This window comes from Balaenoptera acutorostrata, chromosome 3 (assembly GCF_949987535.1).
Source record: "Balaenoptera acutorostrata chromosome 3, mBalAcu1.1, whole genome shotgun sequence".
NCBI lineage: Eukaryota > Metazoa > Chordata > Mammalia > Artiodactyla > Balaenopteridae > Balaenoptera > Balaenoptera acutorostrata.
In genome coordinates this window covers 31,531,008-31,557,107 of record NC_080066.1, presented here as the reverse complement: position 1 = coordinate 31,557,107, position 26,100 = coordinate 31,531,008, and the positions used below count along the sequence as shown (strand labels likewise).

Genomic DNA, 26,100 nt, shown 5'->3' with positions numbered 1-26,100 from the left:
CAATGAAGGGACCCGTTCCAGACTCCAGCCGGGATAAAGCAGCTGCCCTGGGGTGACCCAGGTCTCCATGTGACACAGGGGAGGAGGGGCTGGCAGGACTCCTGGACGCCCACACCCACTCGACAGTCCACTCGACAGGTGGTGTGCAGTGCTCACTCGGGACCGAGGGGGAATACATCACTCCCTGTTGAAGGGTCTGCAACATGAGTCCACCTCAGTGACCCTGCTCCACTGCCAGGACCCTGGGGCAGGAGCCGGGCCCTCTGCAAGCTCCCCCTGGGTGGCCGGGTTCCCACGCTGCCCCCTTGCCAGAGCACCAGGGTCACAGCCCTGCCCCGATGCCCAGAAACCTGTGCCCACTGCTCTCATTTATCTTAGAAGGTTACACTGTTTACATTCTCCGGTAATCTTAATGAGTAAAATGACCATTTTCTATATTTTTACCAACCTATAGCAGAGTCTGGCTTGGAAACAGCACTCAGATCCAATCCCCACTGCCCGCAAATGAGAAAAACGATGCTCAGAGAAGGTGAAGAATTAGCCAAGTCTTTCTTCAGTCAGTCCACAGACTTTTTTTAAATTATTTAAAAAAATTTTTTAATTGAAGTATAATTGATTTATAATGTGTTAGTTTCTGGTGTACAGCACAGTGATTCTGTTTACATATATATAATATATATATAAATAATCTTTTTCAGATTCTTTTCCATTATAGGTTATTATAAGATACTGAGTATAGCTCCCTGTGCTATACAGAAGCTCCTTGTTGTTCACCTATTTTATACACAGTAGTGTGTATCCACTAAACCCAAACGCCTAATTTATCTAGTTCTTAAAGGCTGGGTTGGTCCAAACTGCTGGGTCCACCACCCCGGAACTCATGTGACATTTCACATCTGCATTTTTCAAGATGACTCTGGCCAATGTGTGAAGGGCAGATGGGGGAACAAGAGTGGAAGTGAGAAGCCAGGTAGGGGCCATGGGAATGATCTGGAAAAGAGACACACATAGGGGACAGACATAGATACTTGAGAGGAAGAGTCAACAGGACTCGGGGACCGACAAGACGCGGGTTAGCTGCTTTGAGAAACCGGGGGAGTGGTGAGTGGTGAAAGCACCCCCGAGACCCAGGAAAAGACACCTGCATGGAGGGAGGAGGAGGAACTCGGGTGGGGACTCCTGAATTTGGTGCTGAGACTCGTCCAAGTGGAGATGGGAAGGGGGCAGTGGGTATCTCAGAGGAGGAAGAGAACGGTCTCAAGTGTGAAGAGCTCTGTGAGTGAATCAGGCGCCCACTGGTGCAGGGAGAGAGGACCCCCTCTGGGAGGTGTAGCCCACCCGGCCGCATCCCCATCCTGCAGGGTCAGCCCCGCCCTCGGCGAGTCTGTGGCAGGGGCGGACCTCAGGAGACAAGGCAATGTCACCAACCCCGGCGAGCGTAGCACTGGCCCTGCTGCTTCTGCCCCCATCTCACCTCATCTTGAGGGGTGGTCCTGAGGATCCTGAGCCTGGGCCACGGTCTGCACAGCCCCCACTGCAGACGGTCTGACCTATCACCTCATCTAGGGGCGTCTCTCTGCCTCCACTGAGGGGCCCTGACTCCGAGCTTCCTTTGACACGCCTCACATGTACACAGAAACCTCCAGACGTCTTTATCCCACACACGGGCCATGGGAAATCTCGGGCCCAATCATTTAGATGAGAGGTCAGCAAACCACGGCCCGTGGGTCAAACCTGGCCTGCTGTGATTTTGTGAACAAAGTTTTGTTGGGACACAACTACACCCATTCACTTACGAAGTGGGTAGGGCTGCTTTCACACTGCAGTGGTAGAGTGGAGTCCTTGCGATGGAGATCACCCGGCCCACAAGGCCTGAAATACCTACTGCCCTGGACAGAAAGGTTTCCTACCCTGGTCTAGACACTTCCTTCCCCAGCGATGCCTTGTGGCTCCTGCATCAGACTGGAAAGCATGAAGGGTGAAAGGGCTCCAGCAGCCCTCCGAGGGGGGGGGCCCGTCTCATCCACACACCTGGCGTCCGCCATGTGCAGTGAGGTGGGGTGCCAATGTGCTGTGTCCCTTCTCGGGGACCCTTTCTCTTTAATTTCAAAAAAGAGTCTTTTAATTGTTCAAAATTGCACAAAACAACATCACACTATGGTAATATTGAGTCACTGGGGTTACTCTACAATAGATGAACGGCATACCATTTCCAGAAACGAGAAATCAAAGGGCGCTCGGGTAAAGGGACGGGGGGAAACAATGGGACCAGGTGATGGGCTCCAAAGTGACTAAACGTGATGTTTCCACAGCAAAATACACTATGAAACAACAAACCAGAGGCCAGAGGGAGCCGGTCGGGGGCAGGGGTTGCAGAGGCTGGGGTCCCCGCAGCCACAGCTGCGTCTCCAGGGCAGAGAAAGGGGCTTTGAAAAGACTGGCCGCTCAGGGACCCAAGAAGCCTCTTCGCTCCAGCTTCTCAGGGTTCTTCTCTTACCCCCAGAGGGCTTTCTGACTCCCCTTCCTGACCGCGTCCTGCCGGATGGAAAAACCCTTCCATCGTGTCCTCCATTTACCAACACAGCTCTTAAGACTAAAACAATCTTCAGGCCTTTAAGCTTTGCTCTCAGTAGATAAAGGAAAGCTCCCAGCACTGAGAGATTCCTTTTCTCTCGTAACAAAGCCTGGTTTTCATGACTGTTGTCTCTTCCAGAGACTCAAGGAAGTGGGTGTTGGGACTCAAAGCTGAGGAATGAGCTCTCTGTTCTAAAGGGTACCTTCTCTTACCCTAAAGCCATGAATGTCCTCGAATGAATGGGTGAAAGAGCTGCAGGGTAATATGATTTACAGGAAGTTTAAAAATGGGTCCCTTTAAATTCTCAGAAATATTGTTCTTGCAATAACTAGAGTGAGGGCCAGAAAGTTGACACCAGGCAGTGGAAAGAGGGGTGCAATGCAACTTGGGGAGTTAGCCCAGGATGCAAGGGAGGCAGCTCTGCCATCCAGTCCCAGACCATGTGAGCTGCTCCCCCTAAAGTTCTCTGACAAGGCAGCTAATCTGGGTGCCAGAGAAGAAAAAGAAGACCACTGAAAGATATGAAAAAAAGTTAAGCTCAGTTCATGGTGAAGGAACCAGAGGGAAGATTCTGGATGAGTGTATATGTGAGAGAAGGCTTTGGAGATGAGCCCCCAGACCACAGGTCCCAAGGGCAAAAGCAAGACATGGGACCCGAACAGCAGGTGTCTACAGTCTGTCTGCAGAACTACAGATGGGCCTCAGACCCCCAGACCCCCTGCCCTCAACCTAGACTTACAGCATTGGTGTCTGCTCTCAGGCAGAAACCAAAAGAATGCTGTACGCACCAAAGAAACGAGCTTTCTGCCTCGTCTGCTTCCAAAGCGAGAATTCACACCCCAGAGCAGACGCTCTCTCAAGCACATGGGAGGAGAGTCCCCACCCAACATCCAAAGGTGCATCTGCCAGGTGACCTGCCTTGCCCACACCTAGACAGAGCAAGGTCAAGCCCCTGTTCAATGGGTAGGACAGGAAAGTCAAGGAAAACATGCCAAGCACTGCTATGAATCAACTAGTCCCTCAATGATAAACCCCAAAGGACACCAAGAACAACCAGACCATTAGGGAAAATCAAAACCACAAAAGAGGCAGATTCAGAAGAAAAAATAGAAAAACACTAGAGCAAACAATTCAAGAATAAGAAGAAACCTTCTTGACTTAATTAGTACCCTCAGGCAGAAATGGAAAATAATGCAAACAGAAAATAAGAGGAATACTAAGAAAAATTAGCAGAAAAGATGAAAGCATCACAATCTTAATTATGGTTACTGTATCAATACAGGGTTCATCTCCCCCGGGTGGTTACCACCCTGTGCTGGTGTCCGGAGGGGCTTGGAACCAGGGTGCAGACAGTTAGCCAAATCAGAATGAAATGCAGAAACTTGCAACTGATGTTGACCCATGCTGGGGTCCCAAACAGAGCAGGGGCAACCTACACCACCTTGTCAGATGGTTTATAGAAAATGTTTGCACCTGTTCTCTAGGTTTTTGTTTTTGAAACTGGTAGCCTCATTTTGGCTCTGTAATCAGAAGGATAGAAAAGACCCCTCCTCAGATGAGACACTTGCTCTCAAACATCTTAGCGCTTCACAATTCAAAGTCAAAGTGCGTCCTGTGTGGCAGAGGAAGGCCCCTGGCCGGGGGAGGGTGGGGGCGGGTCCAACTTCTGTGATATCTGCTTCCCTCGCCCTTCAGAAAAGCCTTGGGACTGACATGTACACACTACTACACTTAAAACGGATAACAAACAAGGACCTACTGTAGCACAGGTGACTCTGCTCAATATGATGTAACAACCTAAATGGGAAAAGAATTTGAAAAAGAATAGATATGTGTGTTCGTATAACTAAATCACTTTGCTGTACACCTGGAACTAGCACAACATTGTTAATCAACTATGCTCCAATATAAAATAAAAATTAAAAGAAAAAGAAAAGAAAAGGCTTACTCAAGTGCAGCCTGCAGACCCCCAGGGAGTCCTTTCCATTGGCCAACCCTGTCGCTGCTGCAATTATTTTTTAAAATTTCAACACCTGGTCCAGAAGCTGAAGCTGAAACTGAAGAAATCTTTCAGAGGATAAAGTAAAAAGTAGTGGCATGGCAAACAGGAGAGAAAAGTTAAGATGCCCAGAAGATCAACCCAGGAGGTCAAACAGCCAACAAACAGGAGTTCCGAGAAAATAGAAATGAGGAAATAATCGAAGAAAACAATTTCCAGTATCAAAGAAGGGACACACTGAGTGCCTAAATCCCTTCACGAAATACTGTGAAATAATCAGGACACCAAGAATCCAGAGTAGACCCTAGAAGCTTCCATAAAGGAAAAACAGGCTAGGTCACCAACGAAAGAAGACGAATCAACACAGGATCAGACCTCTCGTCAGTGACATCTGATATGAAGACAATGGCGTACCTGCCACCAAAGAAGTAACAACAGGGGACTTCCCTGGCGGTCCAGTGGTTAAAACTTCGCCTTCCAATGCAGAGCGTGCAGGTTCAATCCCTGGTCAGGGAGCTAAGAGCCCACATGCCTCCCGGCCAAAAAACCAAAACATAAAACAGAAGCAATATTGTAACAAATTCAATAAAGACTCTAAAACTGGTCCATATCAAAAAAAAAATCTTAAAAAAAAAAAAAAAGTAACAACAGAAAGGTTGAAAATATTTAACTCCAAGGAATGGGGAAGGCGGGAGCTAAGGGTTCGATTTAGCACTTCGAATTGCCCCCTTCCATGCTGTTTTAATTTTAATTTCCATGAAATTAAGTCAATAATACTTTTATCATCATCATCACAATCACCATCAAAAAATATAGAGAGATACACTGCGTGCTTTCACCAGAATATGTGATATCATGGCTCTTTCTCTTAAACTCTGATTTTATGCCTCTCACCTGAGAGGCACACCATCTGGACCACAGGTAACAGCCACAGGTGTAACTCCTGAAGTCACCGGGCAGGTGCCTTGCTCAGGGGCTTTCTGGCTTTTTGTTTCATTTTCTTTTGGTTTTTGTTATTCTTTATACAGAAAAAAAAAGCATCATATATATATACACACACATACATATATATATGTATTATATTTACACATTCTCTTTCTTCGAAGAGAAAGTCAATCTTGAGAAGCTATTTACCACTAGTTATGACAGACTCCAGCTCTGTTAATCCACTCACACCTCTTGGGTGTTATTTCCTCATCTTGAAAAGGGTCAGCTCTGAGCCTCACACGCTACCTCGGCACCAAAAGGCAATGACAAGCATGGAGAGAGGCCCCGGGGACACCAACGCTGAATTTAATGAATTGGCAGGTGAAAAGCAGATGCTTTGACTTTTTCTGAGACTGGATCAAACGTTAGTTTCTACAAAGGCAGTGTCCCTTAGTGAACAGTTGTAAAGAGCTCTGTGGGGTATAATTGAAAAAAGAAAGATGTATTCTTTTTTAAATCACAAGATTCTTATGAGTATATGCTCTTTATTATATGTATTATATACTTAATATACATATATAGTATATGCTGCTTATTAACATGTTAAACAGGGACCATTCTCAGAGTCCTTTCAAATTCTGAGGGTTCCAAAAAATGTTTTTCAAAATCACTATTTGTATCACTATCAAAGCCATTAGCTACAATTTCTCATTATAGATGAGAAACAACACTCATCATTACGTCGCATCAATGTTTTTCAAAGAAAAATTTGCTTTTTCATGAAGTCCCAAATTCTCTATACTTTTTCTGTAAAAGGATGAGCTGAAATTTTAAGGGTTTATCTTTGAACAATTAAGTTGCTTGTCTCTGTGATAGATAATTACATAATAGGCTCTGGTAGCTGCTGATGCAAAAGTAGTTTGTTTACATTTATCATGTACTTGACTGAAGGCCTCCCCCTCCCCCCAAAATGCCGGTATCCCCAATTCCTGTGGGCTCCACCTCACTGTACTGCACCCTTTAAGTGAAATAGGACACTTTCATCATCACTTGGATGTAGAGGCGGTAAGAGCAGGCCATAATGATCAACTGAAGCTATCAAGGTTAGGTGGGTAAAGTGCCTAAATGCAGAAACAGAATTCAGGCAGGCCTGAGCCTGGGCATGCCAGGGACAGTGGGCCTGGAAATCTCACCTTCCCTAGGAATTGTACCTGGTCGCTGGAAAGGAAGGCCTCAGGGCTGCACTCGGTCAGCACACAGGCAGGCGTTCCTCCAGAGCCTCCAGAAAAGTGAACAGGAGCCATTACAATTATGGCCCCTGTGGGGAAGGTAAAAGGAGTTCTCCCAGGACCAGAGGGTCCTCACCTCATCAAGCAAACTTCTCAGCAGAGGCTGTGGTCCTGCGGGCTGGAAGGCAGCCCTGTCATAGCCGCCTCTGCATCTTCCTTGTGGCCCACCATCTCTCCTTCCATCACTGTCACCCCAATGCCAGCTCTGCAAGGGCAAAGTGCTCGCATGTGGTTTGAACTCATCAACAAATATGGAAATAATACAGAGTCGTCTTAAGAACCCATCACCAGCTTTATTATACTTTCCTGACTCTGCAATAAGACCATAGGATACACTACTTTTTGAACTTTTCAAGATTCAAATTCAAACTTATCCAATAAAAGACTGAAATCTGAAGCAAAAAAAAGTTCTCCCTCACATACTCAAATTATGTAGAGTATATAACGTTCAAAGTCCGTTTTCTTTTGAACTCATCTTTCAAAATGAATCAGGGACACAGAAAAGTTCCAAAGGTTTCATCCTGTGGGGTTTGCAGGATAGGAGGTGAGGAGGTGGCCAAAGTGAGGGATGAGAAACTACAAAGAAACCATTTGGCTTGAAGGAGAAGGCTAGCAATCATATCTATCATTCAATTGGGTGTGCTAATAGAAAATTCAGATTTCAATCGATTGTCAAAGATGAAAATATAACTATTAGGAGAATGGAGACACACAGGAGAAGGGGTTTGGGGAATGGAATAAAAATCAAAATGGGCAGAAGATCTAAACAGACATTTCTTCAAAGAAGACATACAGATGGCCAAAAAGCACATGAAAAGATGCTCAACATCACTAATTATTAGAGGAATGCAAATCAAAACCACCTCACACCAGTCAGAATGGCCATCATTAAAAAGTCTACAAATAACAAATGCTGGAGAGGGTGTGGAGAAAAGGGAACCCTCCTACACTGATGATGGGAATGTAAACTGCTACAGCCACTACGGAGAACAGTATGGAGGTTTCTTAAAAAACTAAAAATAGAGCTACCATATGATCCAGCAATCCCACTCCTGCACATATACCCAGAGAGAACTATAATTCGAAAAGGTACATGCACCCCAATGGTCATTGCAGCACTATTTACAATAGCTAGGACATGGAAGCAACCTATATGTCCATCACCAGAGGAAAGGATAAAGAAGATGTGGTACATATATACAATGGAATATCACTCAGCCATAAAAAAGAATAAAATAATGCCATTTGCAGCAACATGGATGGACCTAGAGATTATCATACTAAGTGAAGTGAGTCAGACACAGAAAGGCAAATATACGATATCGCTTACATGTGGAATCTAAAAACAGGGTACAAATGAACTTATTTACAAAACAGAAGTAAAGCCACGGATGTAGAAAACAAACTTATGGTTACCAGGGGATGTGGTTACCAGGGGATAAGGGGGAGAGGGATAAATTAGGAGATTGGGATTGACATATACACACTACTATATATAAAACAGGTAATAAGAACCTGCTGTATAGCACAGGGAACTCTACTCAATACACTGTAATGGCCTATATGGGAAAAGAATCTAAAAAAAAAGAGTGCATATATGTATATGTATAACTGATTCACTTTGCTGTATACCTGAAACTAACACAACATTGTAAATCAACTATACTCCAATAAAAAATTTTTTTGAAAAGCCGCTTGAAAAGAGTTATGTGTGCACCCGTGTTCATAGCAGCATTATTCACAATAAGCCAAAAGGTGGAAGCAACCCAAGTGTCCATCAACAGAAGAATGGAAAAACAAAATATGGTCTATCCATACAACGGAATATTATTCAGCCTTCAAAAGGAAGAAAATCCTGATGCGTGCTACCACATGGATGAATCTTGAACATATTATGCAAAGTGAAATAAGCCAATCACAAAGGAAATACAACTGTATGATTCCATTATGCAAGTTGCCTGAAATAGCCAAATTTACAGACAGGAAGTAGAAAGGTGGCTGCCAGGGGCTGGAGGTGGGGAAATGAGGAGTTAGTGTTTAATGGGGACAGAGGTTCAGTTTTGCAAAAGTTCTGGAGAGGATGGTGGTGACGGTTGCACAATCGTATCAATGTTCTTAATGCCACAGACCTGTACACTTAATATGGTTAAAATCATAAATTATGTTATGTGTATTTTACCATTTTAAAAATACATATTTTTTTTAAAAAATTAACTTTATCAATCCAGCAAAAAGAAAACAGAAAACAGTAAAGTATAATAATAAAGTCAAAAGGAATGACTAAATCTTTCACACATCTTAATAAATGGGAAGGGCCTAAATTCCCTGAGCTGTCTAACTTAGAAAGAACAAACCTTTCCTATGCTAGTCCGCAGAAAAATACGGAAAGCTCACCAATTTATTTTACAAAGCCAGCACAACATAACAAGGTTCAATAAAGATAGTGTATGCTTGTGTACATGTGTGAACGCACAAACTCCAGACCAATTTTGTATGTGGCTATAGAAGCAAACATCTTAATATTACAGCACATGGATTCTAACAATATGTTAAAAGAATAAGTGATAAAGATGATTCCAGGAAGCCAAGGATAATTCAACATTAGGAAGTCTATCAACATACTTCAGTACATCAATTACTGAAAGAGAAAAACCAAGAGATTACATAAATAGATGACATCTGAAAAATTCAGCAGTCATTCCTTGTAAGAATTCTAAACAGGAAACTACGTAAGTTTGACTTTTAAATTCCTAATTTGAATACTGGACTAGAGAGCAGGTGAGGGAAATATTTATAAAGAACATTTTGGGGACAATTGGCAAAATTTGAATATGGACTGTGGATAGTGTTGTATCGATGTTAATTTCCTCACTTTTATGGTGGCTTCATGTTTATGTAATGCCTATTTAGGAAATATACACTGGAGTATTTAGGGGCAAAGGGGCATGCAATGTACTCTCAAGTGATTCAGAAAAAATATGTAGATGGAGGTATCACCAATTGATTGTTCAGGGGGTTTGGGGGCCTGGAAATGACAAAATGAAAGGGGCAAAATGTTAAAAATTGGTGAATCTGGGTTAAGGATATATGGCATTTTTCGTACTTTTTTGCAACTTTTCTCCAAGTTTGAAATTACAGCAAAATTTAAGTCATCAAAATTACCTACCTATTAAGAAATAAAAGCAATGAAACTAAAGCTTTTCCCAGTAAACTCAAGAGCAAGACATGAATGCTTCCTTTCACAGTATCATTCAAAATGAAGATTCCGATTAATGCAATAAGGAAAGGAGCAAGCAGCATACGACAAATATTGAGATATGAAAACACTGAATATAAAGAAACAATTATTTGGGCTTCCCTGGTGGCGCAGTGGTTGAGAATCTGCCTGCCAATGCAGGGGATACGGGTTCAAGCCCTGGTCTGGGAAGATCCCACGAGCCGCGGAGCGGCTGGGCCCGTGAGCCACAATTACTGAGCCTGCGCGTCTGGAGCCTGTGCTCCGCAACAAGAGAGGCCGCAATAGTGAGAGGCCCGCGCACCGCGATGAAGAGTGGTCCCCGCTTGCCACAACTAGAGAAAGCCCTCGCACAGAAACAAAGACCCAACACAGCCATAAATAAATAAATAAAAACAAATACTTAAAAAAAAAAAAAAAGAAACAATTATTTATAGATGATATGGATGTAGAAATGGAAAGCACAAGACACTTACTTTAAAAAGTAGAATAAATAATTTCAAAATAAGAGAGAAATAAAAGTCAACAGTTTCTCTGTATAGGAGCAGTAAGTCCTGGAGAAGGGGAAATTTCAAAGACAACACAAACCAACACCACAAAAGCTTGGAGCACATTTGACAAGAAAGGTACAGCAGCCATAGGACAGAAGGTTAGAACACTTCACCTGTTCAAATATTTAACATTCATATTAAAAACGTTAATCATTGAAGCAAAATACAAAGATACAGCATTACACTGTATCACGAATAAGCAAGAACATATGAATCCTACCTTGCCTGTTACCAAGAATGAGGCCTCAGACATAGAGAACAGACCTGTGGTTGTCAATGGGGAGGGGCATAGGGGAGGGAAGGACTGGGAGTTTGGGGTTAGCAGATGCAAACTACTACACACAGGATGGATAAGCAACAAGGTCCTACTGTATATATAGCACAGGGAACTATATTCAATATTCTGTAATAAACCAAAATGAAAAAGAATGCGTATATGTGTAAATCACTTTGCTGTACAGCAGAAATTAACACAACACTGTCAGTCAGCTACACTTCAATTTAAAAAGAGAGAGAGAGAGGCCTGCTTTCTTTTTATTTGAATTTGCCCAGTATATCTTTTCCAGTCCTTTTATATTTAGCCTTTCTAAATCTCTTCATTTTAACTCTATCTCCAGATCTTGCTTTGTTAAGTCAACCTGAAAAACTTTTTAAACTAGGTGAATTAAGCCCATTTATATAATGTTAGTACAGTCTGGATGTGTGGCATCAGCTTTGCAGATTTTTAGCCTTATATTTAAAACACTGACGCACAAACTCAGTCTTTTCATCCGTGGGCTGCAGTCTGCTTGCTTCTCTCTCTGCGTTTCTGTAGGTACGTAGGAAGGATTTGGTTCTAGTTGCTCCTTTTATATTACTACCTTATATAACCCCCTTAGCACCCTCCACTTTTAGACATTATTACCTCCCTCCCTCCTATGAGCAATAATGTAATTAGCTAGTAATTGCTTCTTCATCTCCCCCCCTCTTCCCCACCCCGCCACCCGCTCTTCCTAAAGCATCCATTTTAGTCACTAGTATTCAATCTGCTGTTAATCTGTATGGTCTTCAATACACTTAACCTTCCACTTCTTGCTTTGTCAGTTTCAAGAGACATTTTTCCATCCTAGCTCACCCCAATGTGCCAATTAAGGAGCTGATTCTACTTCTCCCTCATCTCCTCCCATTTATTTTTCTAGCCGTATGGTTCTGCATAACCCGAACATCTAATGCTGTGTATTAGTCTGCCTCCCTTATTGTTATCTTTGAGTTTTAATTCTACAGTGAAACCTAGTCATTGTTCATCACTAGACCTTATGAAAAGCTTCACCATCATTTCAAGTTTTCTGAAGCTCACTCTCTAGTAAACAACTATGAAAGGGCTCACTAGGGGGAACAGCACTGAGGTTTTGGTCCCGGGTGGAGGAAGCACACACCACCCTGTGTCTCCCACTGATTGCAGCCGTGGACCTGATGGGATGCAGAGAACAGACCACTGGGAAACTCAGAGCAAAACAGCAGGCAGATGGGTGGAGAGCAATGGAACTCCAGTTACCACCACAGTGGCAGAGGGTTGTCATTGCTCCCTCTTGAGCATGCATCCCCCAGCCAAAATGCAACACAGCCCGAAACCCACAATTGAGCATGCAGGCAGACAGACAGGGCCCGGGAGAAGCCCCCGAGCTCTGGCTCAAGGATTTGGAAATCGGCTCCCTAATGCCCAAAGAGCGTGAGAAAATCCCCAGTGTTTTTGCTTCTGGGTTTCTCTCTCTTCTCTCTGCAGCACTCTCACACCCCAGCACCCAAGCAACACCACAGCAGAAACAGGAGCTGGCAGTGCACAGAAGACCCTTCCCCTTTGCCTGCTCCAGAGGAGGGGCTTGGTCCCAAGGGGGCGGGACAAAGCCTTGTTGCTGGTTCTCTCGCTTTGTCCCCCCACTGCACAGCCCCTAAGCAAGACAAGGTAAAGCCCTAGCATTCTTTTGTTTATTTTTATTTTTATTTCCATTATTCTAGGATGTGGGTCAAAAAAGATCTTGCTGTGATTTATGTTAAAGAGTGTTCTTCCTATGTTTTCCTCTAAGAGTTTTATAGTATCCAGTCTTACAAAAGGGACCTAATGAAACTTAAAAGCTTTTGCACAGGGCTTCCCTGGTGGCGCAGTGGTTGAGAATCTGCCTGCCAATGCAGGGGACACGGGTTCGAGCCCTGGTCTGGGAAGATCCCACATGCCGCGGAGCAACTAAGCCCGTGAGCCACAATTACTGAGCCTGCGCGTCTGGAGCCTGTGCTCCCCAACAAGAGAGGCCGCGACAGTGAGAGGCCCGCGCACCGCGATGAAGAGTGGCCCCCGCTTGCCGCAACTGGAGAAAGCCCTCGCACAGAAACGAAGACCCAACACAGCCATAAATAAATAAATAAATAAATAAAATTTAAAAAAAAAAAAAAAGCTTTTGCACAGCAAAGAAAACCATAAACAAGACAAAAATGCAACCCTCAGAATGGGAGAAAATATTTGCAAATGAATCAACAGACAAAGGATTAATCTCCAAAATATAAAAACAGCTCATGCAGCTCAATATCAAAAAAATAAACAACCCAATCAAAAAATGGAAGACCGAAACAGACACTTCTCCAAAGAAGACATACAGATGGCCAAGAGGCACATGAAGAGATGCTCAACATCACTAATAATTAGAGAAATGCAAATCAAAACTACAATGAGGTATCACCTGACACTGGTCAGAATGGCAATCATCAAAAAATCTACAAACAATAAATGCTGGAGAGGGTGTGGAGAAAAGGGAACCCTCTTGCACTGTTGGTGGGAATGTAAATTGATACAGCCACTGTGGAGAACAGTATGGAGGTTCCTTAAAAAACTAAAAATAGAATTACCATGACTCAGCAATCCCACTCCTGAGCATATACCATATTTCAAAACCATAATTCAAAAAGACACATGCACCCCAATGTGCATTGCAGCACTATTTACAACAGCCAGGGTATGGAAGTACCTAAATGCCCATCGACAGACGAATGGATAAAGAAGATGTGGTACATATATACAATGGAATATTACTCAGCCATAAAAAGGAATGAAATTGGGTCATTTGTAGAGACGTGGATGGACCTAGAGACTGTCAAACAGAGTGAAGTAAGTCAGAAAAAGAAAAACAAATATCATATATTAACACATCTATGTGGAATCTAGAAAAATCATACAGGTGAACCCGTTTGCAAGGCAGAAATAGAGACACAGATGTAGAGAACAAATGTATGGACACCAAGGGGGGAAAGGAGGGGGTGGGATGAATTGGGAGATTGGGACTGACATATATACACTAATATGTATAAAATAGATAACTAATGAGAAGCTGCTGTATAGCACAGGGAACTCCACTTCGCTGTACAGCAGAAGCTAACACAACATTGTAAAACAACCATACCCCAATAAAAAAAAAGTCATGCATTACTCCTAAAAAAATTTTTTTTAAATAAACTTAATATTTACTTGAAAAACAAAAAAAATGCCCTAGCATTTTTGGAGGACTGGATAAGAGAAGCCCCAGGGAAACAGAAAACATCAGGAAGATCACAGAGGGAGGAACTGCAGGAAGTGATCCCTGAAATTTGTTTATGAACTAGTGGGCTCATCCCTGAGGCGAAGACATGACCCTAAACAGAATCCTTTCTTGTTTTTTTAATTTTTATTGGAATAGAGTTGATTTACAGTGTTGTGTTAGTTTCAGGCATACAGCAAAGTGAATCAGTTATACATAGACATATATCCACTCTTTTTTAGATTCTTTTCCCACATAGGCCATTACAGAATATTGAGTAGAGTTCCCTGTGCTATACAGGATAGATCACCACGCCAGAACCAGACTGGCCACTGGGCGTTATATGTGCAGGACAGGCTGAAAAGTACTGCAAAGACTTTGAAAACTGGGCTGACATCAGAATGACAATACACAGAAGGCTGAGCTCAACGTGGTCTAAATCAGAGAGAATGGATAGCCTGCTAACACAAAAATAGCAACATTCTTTTTTAAAAAATTTTATTGAAATATAGTTGATTTACAATGTTGTGTTAATTTCTACTGTACAGCAAAGTGATTCAGTTATACATATATAAATATATATTCTTTTTCAGATTCTTTTCCATTATGGTTTATCACAGGATATTGAATATAGTTCCCTGTGTTATACAGTATGACCTTGTTGTTTATCTATTCTATATATAATAGTTTGCATCTGCTAATCCCAAACTCCCACTCCATCCCTCCCCCCCCTCCCTTGGCAACCACAAGTCTGTTCTCTCTGTCTGTGAGTCTGTTTCATAGATAAGTTCGTTTGTGTCATAAAAAATAGCAACATTCTTAATTGCATTTAAACAATGTCCAGAGACTCACAACATAATATTCAAAATGTCCGGGATATAATCCAAAATTACTCAGCCTACAAAGAATCAGGACTGTCAACTCCCAGGGGAAAACACAATCAATGAGAGATCTTGGAATGATCAAAGACTTTAAAGCAGTGATGATAAAAATGTTCCAGTAAGTAAGAGCGAATGTTTTGGGAATGAATGAAAAGCTACAAAAACTGAAAGAAAAAAAAAAACGAGTTGAAAAAAAAAAAAAAAAAAACATGAGTTGATATGAAAGGAAACCCATGGAAAGTTTTAAAATTGAAAAACAGGGCTTCCCTGGTGGCGCAGTGGTTGAGAATCTGCCTGCCAATGCAGGGGACACGGGTTCGAGCCCTGGTCTGGGAAGATCCCACATGCCGCGGAGCAACTAGGCCTGTGAACCACAACTACTGAGCCTGCGCGTCTGGAGCCTGTGCTCCGCAACAAGAGAGGCCGCGATAGTGAGAGGCCTGCGCACCGCAATGAAGAGTGGCCCCCGCTTGCCACAACTAGAGAAAGCCCTCGCACAGAAACGAAGACCCAACACAGCCATAAATAAATAAATAAATAAAATTAAATTTTAAAAAAAATCCAATATAAGCTGATTTAGCACAAATATACACAATTATATTTAAAAAAAAAAACTGAAAAACAGAATAACCAAAGTAAAAAATTCACTGGGTGAGTTTAACAGCAGAATGGAGATGAAAGGAGAAAAAGTCAGTCAACTCACATGGGAGCAACAATTTAAATTACCATGGACTGCTCATCAGAGAATACAGAAGACAGAAGGAATTGAAAGAACATCTTGCATCTCCATTCTGCTTTTCATTCATTTCCAAGAACGCATAACCCGAGTGTGGCCATGAGGATAAACCGGATGGACCCAGGTTCAGGGTCATCCTATAGAATAATAAGGCTTATACTCTTTAAGACCATGGAAAACACAAAACACAAAGGAAGACTGAAGAGAACAAAGAGAAATGAGACACGCATATTCCTGGATAGGATCCTGGGCCAGAAAGGGGACAGGAACACTATTTGGACAGTTGGTGAAATTGCAGTGGAGTCTATGAATAGGGTGACAGTATTCTTTCAATGTTGATTTCCTAGTCTGGAGGAGTTTGTGCTGGTAATACAGAACAGTATCCTCGAGTGGGGGTGATACACTCTGAAATTATTAGGGGTGATGGGGCATCACCTCTGCAGCCTGCTCCCAAAAAGGTCAAGAAAAAAAACTAATGACAATGGATTTTTTTTTCCCCACTGAGGAAGAGAGACAGGGTACACAAGTGCCAGCCATGGGGCAAATACAGTAAAACGGTTACATCAGGGAACTTAACTGAAGGGATACAGCACAGGAGTTCTCAGTTCTGTTCTATAACTTTTCTACAAGTTGGAAATTTCAACTTTTTCCCCCCAAAATTTACTTTTTAAAATATTGCTTCACCTTTTCTAGCAAAGAATTTATTTGGCTATGAGAATTCCAATGCACAATACAAATGACTAGGACTTTTTATCTGGATGCCCAAAGGATTTTTTCCTTATCTTTAACATTCATTATATTACAGGGATATATCTCAATGTTGATTATTCTGCACTGATTTTTCCCCCCCAGTTACATGGTAGACATTTTCAAGTCTTCTTTTATTTTTAGGTAAGTTTTCTTGCATTATAGTTCTAAATATTTATTTTATTCCATTGCTTTATTCTTCCTGTCTTAGACACTCTAATTGTATATATATATCTCAGGTCTCTTTTGCCTGTCTCCTATACCTTCTAATTCACTCTATCCCTTTCTTTATTGGCTATTGTTTTCATTTTTCTCCTTTTCACCCTGTATTTTTACTTCTGTGCTGTCTATGGAAACCATTTGCTCTTGTGTTCCTTCTGGACACAATTTAGTCTTCCTTCCTAAAATTCATTTTTTCCTAATTCTTTCCTGACATCAATCTGTTCTCATTTCATAATTTTCTGTTATCTAGCCATATCCTTTGTCGTTTCTAAATTTCTGCTGGATATTACTCTTTCAAATTGTTTTCCATTTTAGCTTATCTTGAAATATTAGTTTATGATTTTTCTGGTGTGCTCTCATTTTCTGTAGCACCATTATGTTCATTTTCATCATTTTCCTTTGAATCAATTTTGCATAAAGTTACCTAATGTTCTATTTTTTGTTCCCCATGTATGAATGAGGTGGTTTTTCCTGATGCGAGAAGAGAAAGCTCCTAAAGAAGAGGGGATGGGCTAGGACAGCTTTCCCAGCCGGGCTCTGTGGACCTGTAAAGAACTCAAGTGTGAGATCTCTATGTATCCACTTATTTGTTTCTCAGAGTTAAACCCAGAACCCTCATAAAGCTCACTCCCACCCTGGCCCTTTGCTCCAGCTCTAGACCCCTGAAGTCCTTAATTTCCAAGACCACACTCTCTGCTCGGGGTCTTCTCTTTTGCTGCTGGAGCAGCTTCTGAGATCTCTTTCCCCTGACCTGCACCGTCGGAACCTCCCCTGCCTTGCCGTCTGCATTCCCGTCCTGCTCAATTTGGTTTAGGTTTCCAGTCATTCTGCTCAGGGTAAGGCTCTGACCTTCTAGGAGGAAAGACTCACTGTGCAATTCTCGGATGCTCCCAGGCTTGTGCTCCACGTCCCTGCACGGCTACTGTTCTCACCCACAACCAGAAGCCCCAGAGCACCTCTCCGGCGCCCACCCACTTTGCCGGTTAAGTAACTCGTGGTGATTTTGGTTCCCACAGCCTGTCAACAGCTCCCGTTCACTGCCCACCACCCACGCCCCGCCTCCCCTGCTGTTCATCTGCAGCTCCGGCTGCTGCTGGTGGACTGGCTACACCGTCTCTGTCCTGACCTGTGGGCATCTCCCATCTTTCATCGACCTGTCCTCACTCAGCTTTTTCTAGGATGATCTTATAAACTGGTTTACTTTTCAAAAGCAGTTTAGGGGAGACTGAAAATCTGCCCCCATGAACGCATCCCCATAAAAGATTTTTCTGAAAGGTATAAGACAAAGGACAAAGAAATGAAGACGCAAACCATGTTCCTGAATTGGAAGTTTTCATATGATAAAACTGTCAGGACTTCCAAAATTGATCCATCAGTGTAATGCAATTGCAATCCAAATCCTAAGAGGGTTGGGCTTCCCTGGTGGCGCAGTGGTTAAGCATCTGCCTGCTAATGCAGGGGACACGGGTTCAAGCCCTGGTCCAGGAAGATCCCACATGCCGTGGAGCAACTAAGCCCATGCGCCACAACTACTGAGCCTGTGCTCTAGAGCCCACAAGCCACAACTACTGAGCCCGTGTGCCACAACTACTGAGCCTGCGCTCCTAGAGCCTGTGCTCCGCAACAAGAGAAGCCACCGCAATAAGAAGCCCGTGCACCCCGCTTGCCACAACTAGAGATAGCCCGTGTGCAACAACGGAGACCCAATGCAGCCAAAAAATAAAATAAATTAACTAAAAAAAAAAAAATCCTAAGAGGGTATTACTGGAAACTACTAATTTATGAGTAATAAACACAGATATTTTAAAGTTAATACAGAAGAAGAGCCAAGGCACTTTTGAAAAAGAAAACAGTATGGAGGGACCTGCCTGACCAAATAGCAAAACTCACCAGGATGTTGCCTTAATCAAAAGTATGCGGTATTGGGCTTCCCTGGTGGCACAGTGGTTAAGAATCCGCCTGCCAATGCAGGAGACACGGGTTCGATCCCTGGCCCAGGAAGATCCCACATGCCGCGGAGCAACTAAGCCCATGTGCCACAACTACTGAGCCTGCGCTCTAGAGCCCGTGAGCCACAATTACTGAGCCCATGTGCCACAACTACTGAAGCCCACGCGCCTAGAGCCTGTGCTCCACAACAAGAGAAGCCACTGCAGTGAGAAGCCCATGCACCACAACGAAGAGTAGCCCCCGCTCACCGCAACTAGAGAAAGCCCGCGCACAGTGAAGACACAACGCAACCAAAAATAAAATGAATAAAAATAAAATGAATAAATTTATTAAAAAAAAAAAGTATGCGGTATTGACCCTAAAACAATGAAGAGAGTAAAGTTGTCATGGGATGTGACGTACAGCATGGCGACTATAGTTAACAACAATCCTGTACTGCATATTTTGAAGTTGCTAAGAGACTAAATCCTAAAAGTTCTCATCCCAAGAAAAAAGAATTTTGTCAACTACGATATATATGGTGATGAATATGTAAGTAGACTTATTGCACAAGTAGACTTACTGTGGTGATCATTTTGCAATACATACAAGTATCGGATCATTATGTTGTATGCTTGAAACTAGTATAATATTCTGTGTCAATTACATCTCAATGAAAAAAAATAAAAGAGAGTAAAACTGAATAGAATCCAAAACAGAAGCATAGGTACATAGGAACTTTGTCTGCAAGCAAATAAAGTTAGGCCCTTTTTTCATACCATATGCAAAACAAATTCTGGATGATTTAAAATTTGAATGTAAAAAATAAAATAAAAACATTAGAAGGAAATGTAAAGGAATGTTTGTGTGACCTCTGTAATGACAACCATCTTAACTAAGAAAACAGCCCACACACTGCAGAAGAGAAAACTAACAGATTTGACTACATAAAAAGTTTTTAAATTTTATATATGGGAAAAGACACCAAAAATTAAGCCACATGAGAAATGAAAAACTGCAAGAAAACATTTGCAACATATGAGAGAAATAACCATGGAAAGTCAGATCAAGTGAAAACAATGAAATATTTTTTTCTTCCATCAGAGGAATAAAATGTTAAGGAATGCTTACAGCCTGGGCTGGTAAGAGGGTGGCAAAAGGGCACCCTTGTGTCATGCTTCTGTGGGCAGGGATGACTGCAACCTTTTGTGGAATTAATCTGGCAATATCTAATGAAATTCCAAATTTGAATACCCTCTGACTAGCCATTCCACTTTGGGGAATTTATGCTCAGAAAACAAGCACTGGCCTCTAAGGCTAGATAAGCAGCATTGTTTATAGAGACACAGAACTGACACAGAGTATTCTCAGCAGGAGAAGAACTGAATAAATTATAAAAATTCATACTATGGACCCTTATGCAGTCATTAAAAATAATGGGAATAATAGGAATAATAAATTATGGCTGGGAATATTTATTATACACGAAATAAAAGAAAAAAAAGAAGTCACGGAGTAAGGTTTGTGGTATGACCTCCTGTAAAAATTATTTAAAAGGAAAGAAACATATTCCACACATATACATAAATCCATATATTTTTGTGATTGTAAAGGAAAGTATGGAAAGGTCACATGAAACAACACCATCAATGCCGGTTACCTGTGGGTACAGAATTGGGATGGAAGAAGGCACTGTCGTCAATTTCTTTATACCCTTCTGTGTTTTCAGTTACTGCAACAAGCATCTGTTGTTTTGGAGTATAGTGTTGCTTTTAAAGGAAAAAAAATACATACACACACGTGCATAAACTGCTCCTATCGGCTATGTCTGGCTATGTCTTTATCAACACGTGTAACTGGCAATGTGGATCATTCACAGGGTACTTATTTGTCGCTGATGTCCTGGGCATGAAGAAAATTTCAAAGAAAAATAATGAGGCTGCTCTATCAAAGGATACCTACTCAAGACCTCCACTAGTGCCAGAGGCAGCACTGTAGATTTCCTTCCCCTCCCCTTTAATTCCATTTTTAATATTTTTTATTACATATACTAAACTGTTTCTATTCTGTGATATAAGGTTCACTTAAAAAAAAAACTGAATTCGATGATCATTTAAAAAAAAACACACACAGCCCTGGTAGTCTTCTAAACTGTTCATATAGATCATCATCTCTCAAAATGGGTCAAGCATTTATCCCTGGGGAAGTTAGCCCACCCCTAATTTCCAACTGGATGGCAGGGACCCAGAACAGGACCACCACTTGCAGTGGTTCTCAAGTCACTGAAACAGCAGCTGCTCCCTAGCCAGACCTGCCGCCCCTTCCCGTTTCCAACCTTGCCAAGGAGCCCCCAGCCCTGTCCCCGATCCTCAGACTTCCTCAATTTCCCTAATTTCATGCCTCCCCAAAGTGCTCTTGAACCATCACCTTTCTACACATATTTTGTGCTTTTCCTAAGAAACAGAGGTGTGTCCTCCCTGTGGAGGCTTTACCTTTGACCCTTTACAGCCTGCTCTATTCCACCACCCCACCCCCCATCAGCCTCTGCCTGGGGGGCAATTAAGTCTAATGGCTAGGGCTGTGGCATCACAAGTCAGAGCAACTAAGTGCAAACCTGCGTCTTTATTGCTGTCCTGCTCCTAGGTTCATCAGAACCATTTTTTTTTTTAGATTCCATATATATGTGTTAGCATACGGTATTTGTTTTTCTCTTTCTGACTTACTTCACTCTGTATGACAGACTCTAGGTCCATCCACCTCAGGGCGATCAGCTCGGTGCTTTTTAACCCCCAGAGGGGTGGGATAGGGAGGGTGGGAGGGAGGCGCGAGAGGGAGGGGATATGGGGATATATGTATACATACAGCTGACTCACTTTGTTGTACAGCATAAACTAACACACATTGTAAAGCAATTATACTCCAAAACAGATGTTGAAAAAAAAAAAAGTGCAAACTTGACATTGGCCAGGTGTGACCTTGGGCAGGTGTGAAGGCTAGTTTTATGTATCCACTTGACTAGACGAAGGGGACAGGAAAACATTATTTGGGGGTGTGTCTGAGAGGGTACCTCTAGAAGAGATTACCACTGAATCAGCAGACTGAGTAAAGGTCACCTTTATCCACGCAGATGGGCCTCATCCAAGCCAGTGAGGTCCTAAGTAGGACAAAAAGGAGGAACAAGGGCAGATTCACTCTCTCTGAGCTGGGACATCCATCTGCTCCTGCCCTCGGCCATCAGCACCCCTGGTCCTCAGGCTTTGGGGCCAAGCTGGGAATTACACCATGGGCCCTCCAGTTCCTGGGCCTTTGGACTTGGACTGAATTATACCAGCAGCATTCCTGGGTCTCCAGCTTGCTCATATGTATTTATTGGTTCTGTTTCTCTGGAGAACTGTGACTAATACAGCAAGTTCCTTAATCCCTCTTCACCTCAGTGGACTCTGCAGAAGCTGCCACGACATCTCAGGGCTTAGGCCTAGCCCTGGAGACAGCCTTAGTTCTGCTGCATCCCACTGGCTAAGGCCATTCAGAGGTCCAGTCCAAGTACAAGTGCAGGGAACTGTGCAAGAGCAGGGGCGCCAGGGGCCACAGACGAAATGTGCTATCACAGCACGAAAAACACTCAGCTTAACGCCTGGCACACAGTATGTGCTCAATAAATGTAAGCCGTTTTCTTGGGTATTGATTTTTCTTCAATAAAGGAGAATTATTTTTACAATGGTTCTTCACCATGGACACACCACAGAGAAGGCCTAGCAACCTAGAAAGTGCTAAAGAGCCCACACCTCTTATTTCAGGAAATGCAGAGGAAACACAGGGCAGCCCTAAACCACGCAGAACAGATTTTGGTGTAAAGCCGGCCATCTTAGTCACCATTCGTAAAAGAAAACTATCCTTGCAAAGTGGTTTCCAGGTCCGGGCAGGCAGGCACATTCATGGCAAGGGGCCAGTGTTAGCCCCAAAAGCCACGCCAACATGCAGACCTGTCCCAACATCACTGGAACCAACCACCATGTCTGCAAAGGGCAGAGGTCATATGTAAAAAATGGTATATACTGTTTGGAAAGAATTGTAAAGGTGCATGTGGTAGATTCAGTTTTAAGAAAGAAAACTAGCCCGTGAAACAGTGGGTGTAAAGAGGCGGGGAGTGGGAGGTGGACGGAGAACAGAATCTACAACCTCTAAAACGTAAGCAGAGAGTGTTGTTCACTGTTGTCCCCAGAGCCTAGAGAAACGTCTGCACACAGCAGACACGTGTGGAATTATTCTGAATCGCAGGAAGTTAGGACTAATAGGTTATAGCTGTGGAAAGGAATAACCATCAATCACCCAAACTGAATCCATGGATTACATATTTATTTAACTCTTTAGACTAAAATGCAGTGAACGTACATTTTTCACATAAACAGCTTTTCTACCGTTTTTGACGAGTGTTTTCCCTTTTAAGTTTATTATTAAAAGGCAGCTCTTTTTCCATGCCCTTTGAAAAGTACCAAAGCCACATAGCCCGGACTAGGTGGAGAAGCAGAGGCCCAGGGAGAAGCCAGGAAGAGAAGCTCATTTACCAGTCTGCCACCTGTAGGCCGCTCCAGCAGACACAAACTCGGGCCCACTAGACAGACCACATGGAAACAATGCATACTAAATCATGCTAAAAATTGAGCTACAGAGGTAGGAAGACTATATACAGGGGCCCGTTTTAATCATGACTTCTGGGTCTTGCTTCCAACACCCTGTCTTTGATTTGAACACTGCGAGCTATGGCCTAATCAGCCATGGCTGATGTTTTAATCAGCTCTCCAAGACTCACCCCTGGTCTGAAATAAGCTTTGAAAATTAATACCCCCATTAGGATGAACCACCATACCTGCATCGATCAGGGTGTCACAGAGTCAGTTCTGCTCAGATCTCATTTTACCAGCCGGGCATCAGACTTAGAGAACAAAGGCCATTACAAAAGAACAACAACAACAAAAAGCGAAGCTGGACAGAATTTTTAAATTTCCAAACTCAACAACAAATAGCAAACATTCGTTACAAAGGCTTGGTTTGGATTTCTGAAGATGGAACTTAAACACACTGCGTTTACGGTTTAAACCTATAAGATGTACTCCAGCACCAGAAACCAAATGTAGTTACAGATGTCAAGAGTTCGCAGAACAAGTGCCTCTCTTTATAAAGACTATCTGCTCTGCATCGATTTTTACCGTTTCCATATGTCCGTTCTTTACTAATACAGGAAAAAACGACTTCAATCAAAAAATGCCCCCCAAAATTAACTCTTGGAGACAATCATTTCCTTTAATGGGATTCCTGGTGGCTTTGCTCCTATGGAGGTTTGTCAGCCACTGGATTCTCTAATTTGGGGGTCAAAATCCTGAAAGTCGGTCACCCTCGCGGCGACGAAGCTCACTAAACACGCCCCCCGACGCCGCCAGCATTCGCTCGCCCAGTCCCGCCGCCCGCTGAGCTCGCCGGTGCGTTCCCGCCAAACGCGGGACGCGCCAAGTCCTGGACGCCAAGCGGGTGGGCGGCCAAAGCGGGTCCGGCCGGTTCCCGGCGCCTCGACTGACCAGCGACCCGACGCGACGCGCCCTGCTCCCCAGTGTCCGGCCAGAGCCGCCGCGGAGGCCAGGCGCACGGAGCCGCGGCCCGGCACCAGGCTCGCACCCCTGCTCCCGCCTCGCTCAGGGCCGCCCAGCCCGCCTGGCGGGTCCCCGGCCACCGGGAAGCAGGGGGCCCCAGGGCGCAGCCGCCCGCCCCGGAGCGCGCCCGCCGCCCACCCTCACCCGAAGGCCCCTCGGGTGGTCGCGGGCGCCTGGCTTCTGCTTCCTCGAAGAAAAGTTACTCCGGGACCAGCGCGATAGGAAAGGGAAAGCCACGCTCCCAGGGCGGCGAGCGGTGAGTCGGGTCCCCGGAGTTACCCTGCCCGAGTTTTGAACCGTACCCCGGGCTGCGGCAGCTCGCCCGGGCGCTTGCGCCCCGAACTTGGCGCCCGCGGGTTGGTAGGCTCGCCCCCGCCTGCAGCCCCGTGCGACACTCACCGAGAAGCCGGCCCAGAAGGGGCAGGAGTGGCGGACGCGGGCCGAGGTGGTGAGCGCCAGCGCGGCGAAGCTGACGGCCACGATGAGGCATCCGAGCGCCATCTGCGTGGCCCCGAGCGCCAGCACGATGCGGGAGCGGCCCGGGCACTCGCGCAGGCGGGACAGGCTGCGGGGCAGCGCGGCGGGGCGCGGCGCGCGCGGACCGCCGGCCGGAGGCATCGCGCCCGCACGCCTCGCCTGCTCCCGTCCGGCCCCGCGCGCCGCCCCTCCTCACCGAGGGTCCGAGGCAAGTTGCTCCGGCTGCGGGGTTGGCCTCCCCGCGGGCCGCAGGGGCTGCGGCGGCAGCGCACTGGGAGCGGGCCGGGCCGGGCGGGGAGCCGGGCACCCGCAGCCCCCTCCGGTGCCCGCGCCCATGCCGCCGCCGCCGCTCAGCAGGGCCGCCCGCCGGCCGCGCCGCGCTGCGCCCTCTCCCGCCCGCCCGGCGCGCTCCCCAGCTCAGGCGCGGGAGCGAGCCGCCGCCGCCGCCTCTGTCCGCGGGCGCGAGCCCCGCCGCCGCGCGCGGTGTCGGGGCCGGGGCCGGAGCTCGAGCCGGGACCGAGCGGGGCGGGAACGGGCTGGCGCAGGTGTGGTCCCAGCGGCTGGGCCTCGGCGCTCGCGCCTCTCGCCGCGGAGGGGAGCGGGGATCGCGGGCGCTTCAAGGGCGAGGGCGGCAGGCGGAGCCCCGGGCCAGCGGCGGGGAAGGGGCCTGGGAGCCGGGCCCGTGGCCCGGCCGCGCCACAGGGGGCGAGCCGCCGCCGAGCCTGGGGCAGGCCCGGGGCGGGGGAGGGGCGCGCGTGGCGGGGCCGGGGTCGGGAAGATGTGACTTCCGAGCGCTCGGTCCCAGGTGTGGCGAGCAGGAGCCGCTCTCGAATGCGGAATTCCAAGATCCAGAATTTCTGCAGTTCCAGAATTTCTCAAGGCACCACTGAGAACTCGGCCCTGGAGGACTCGGCATTTAGAATATTCCCAGCTCACGAACGGATGTCTCTTGCCCACCTTCCATTTGCAGGGCTTTTGATACAAGTAAAAAGTTGGGGCTGAAAACAAATTGCACAAAACGAATTTAAATGAACAGTATCATGAAGGACCTACGAAATCATTTCTACTCCCTTTTGCCCGTATTAGGTTTTAAATACCTGACTGTTGGCTTCCTTAGGGTACCAAGAAAGCTTGGAAGTTTTGTCACAATTCACTTTGTGGCCCTGTTGATTTGACCACTTGAAGACTGCCAGTGTTGAAAAGGGTTGTGTTGACATGAGAGGCCCACGAGTGTCAGGCGACCTGAGGAGATTAGGCACAAAAAGGCAACGTTCACAGTAATAATAGTGGGAAATGGTGGGTTAGTCTTACACAGCCTCAAGGCGGGACTGAGGGAGTCCCCCTG

The 26,100-nt window shown here is 45.0% G+C and overlaps 1 protein-coding gene across 3 annotated transcripts in view; it reads right to left on the bottom strand.

The window, feature by feature from the left end:
- The window catches only part of ENTREP2 (endosomal transmembrane epsin interactor 2), a 424,923-nt gene extending 400,027 nt beyond the window's left edge, over positions 1 to 24,896 (bottom strand). For all 3 annotated transcript variants that reach the window (XM_057544109.1, XM_057544110.1, XM_057544111.1), the window contains exon 1: positions 24,678 to 24,896. In XM_057544109.1, coding sequence (XP_057400092.1) covers positions 24,678 to 24,896 — 219 coding nt within the window. The remainder of the gene's footprint in view (positions 1 to 24,677) is intronic.
- Between the last annotated feature and the right edge of the window lie 1,204 nt (positions 24,897 to 26,100).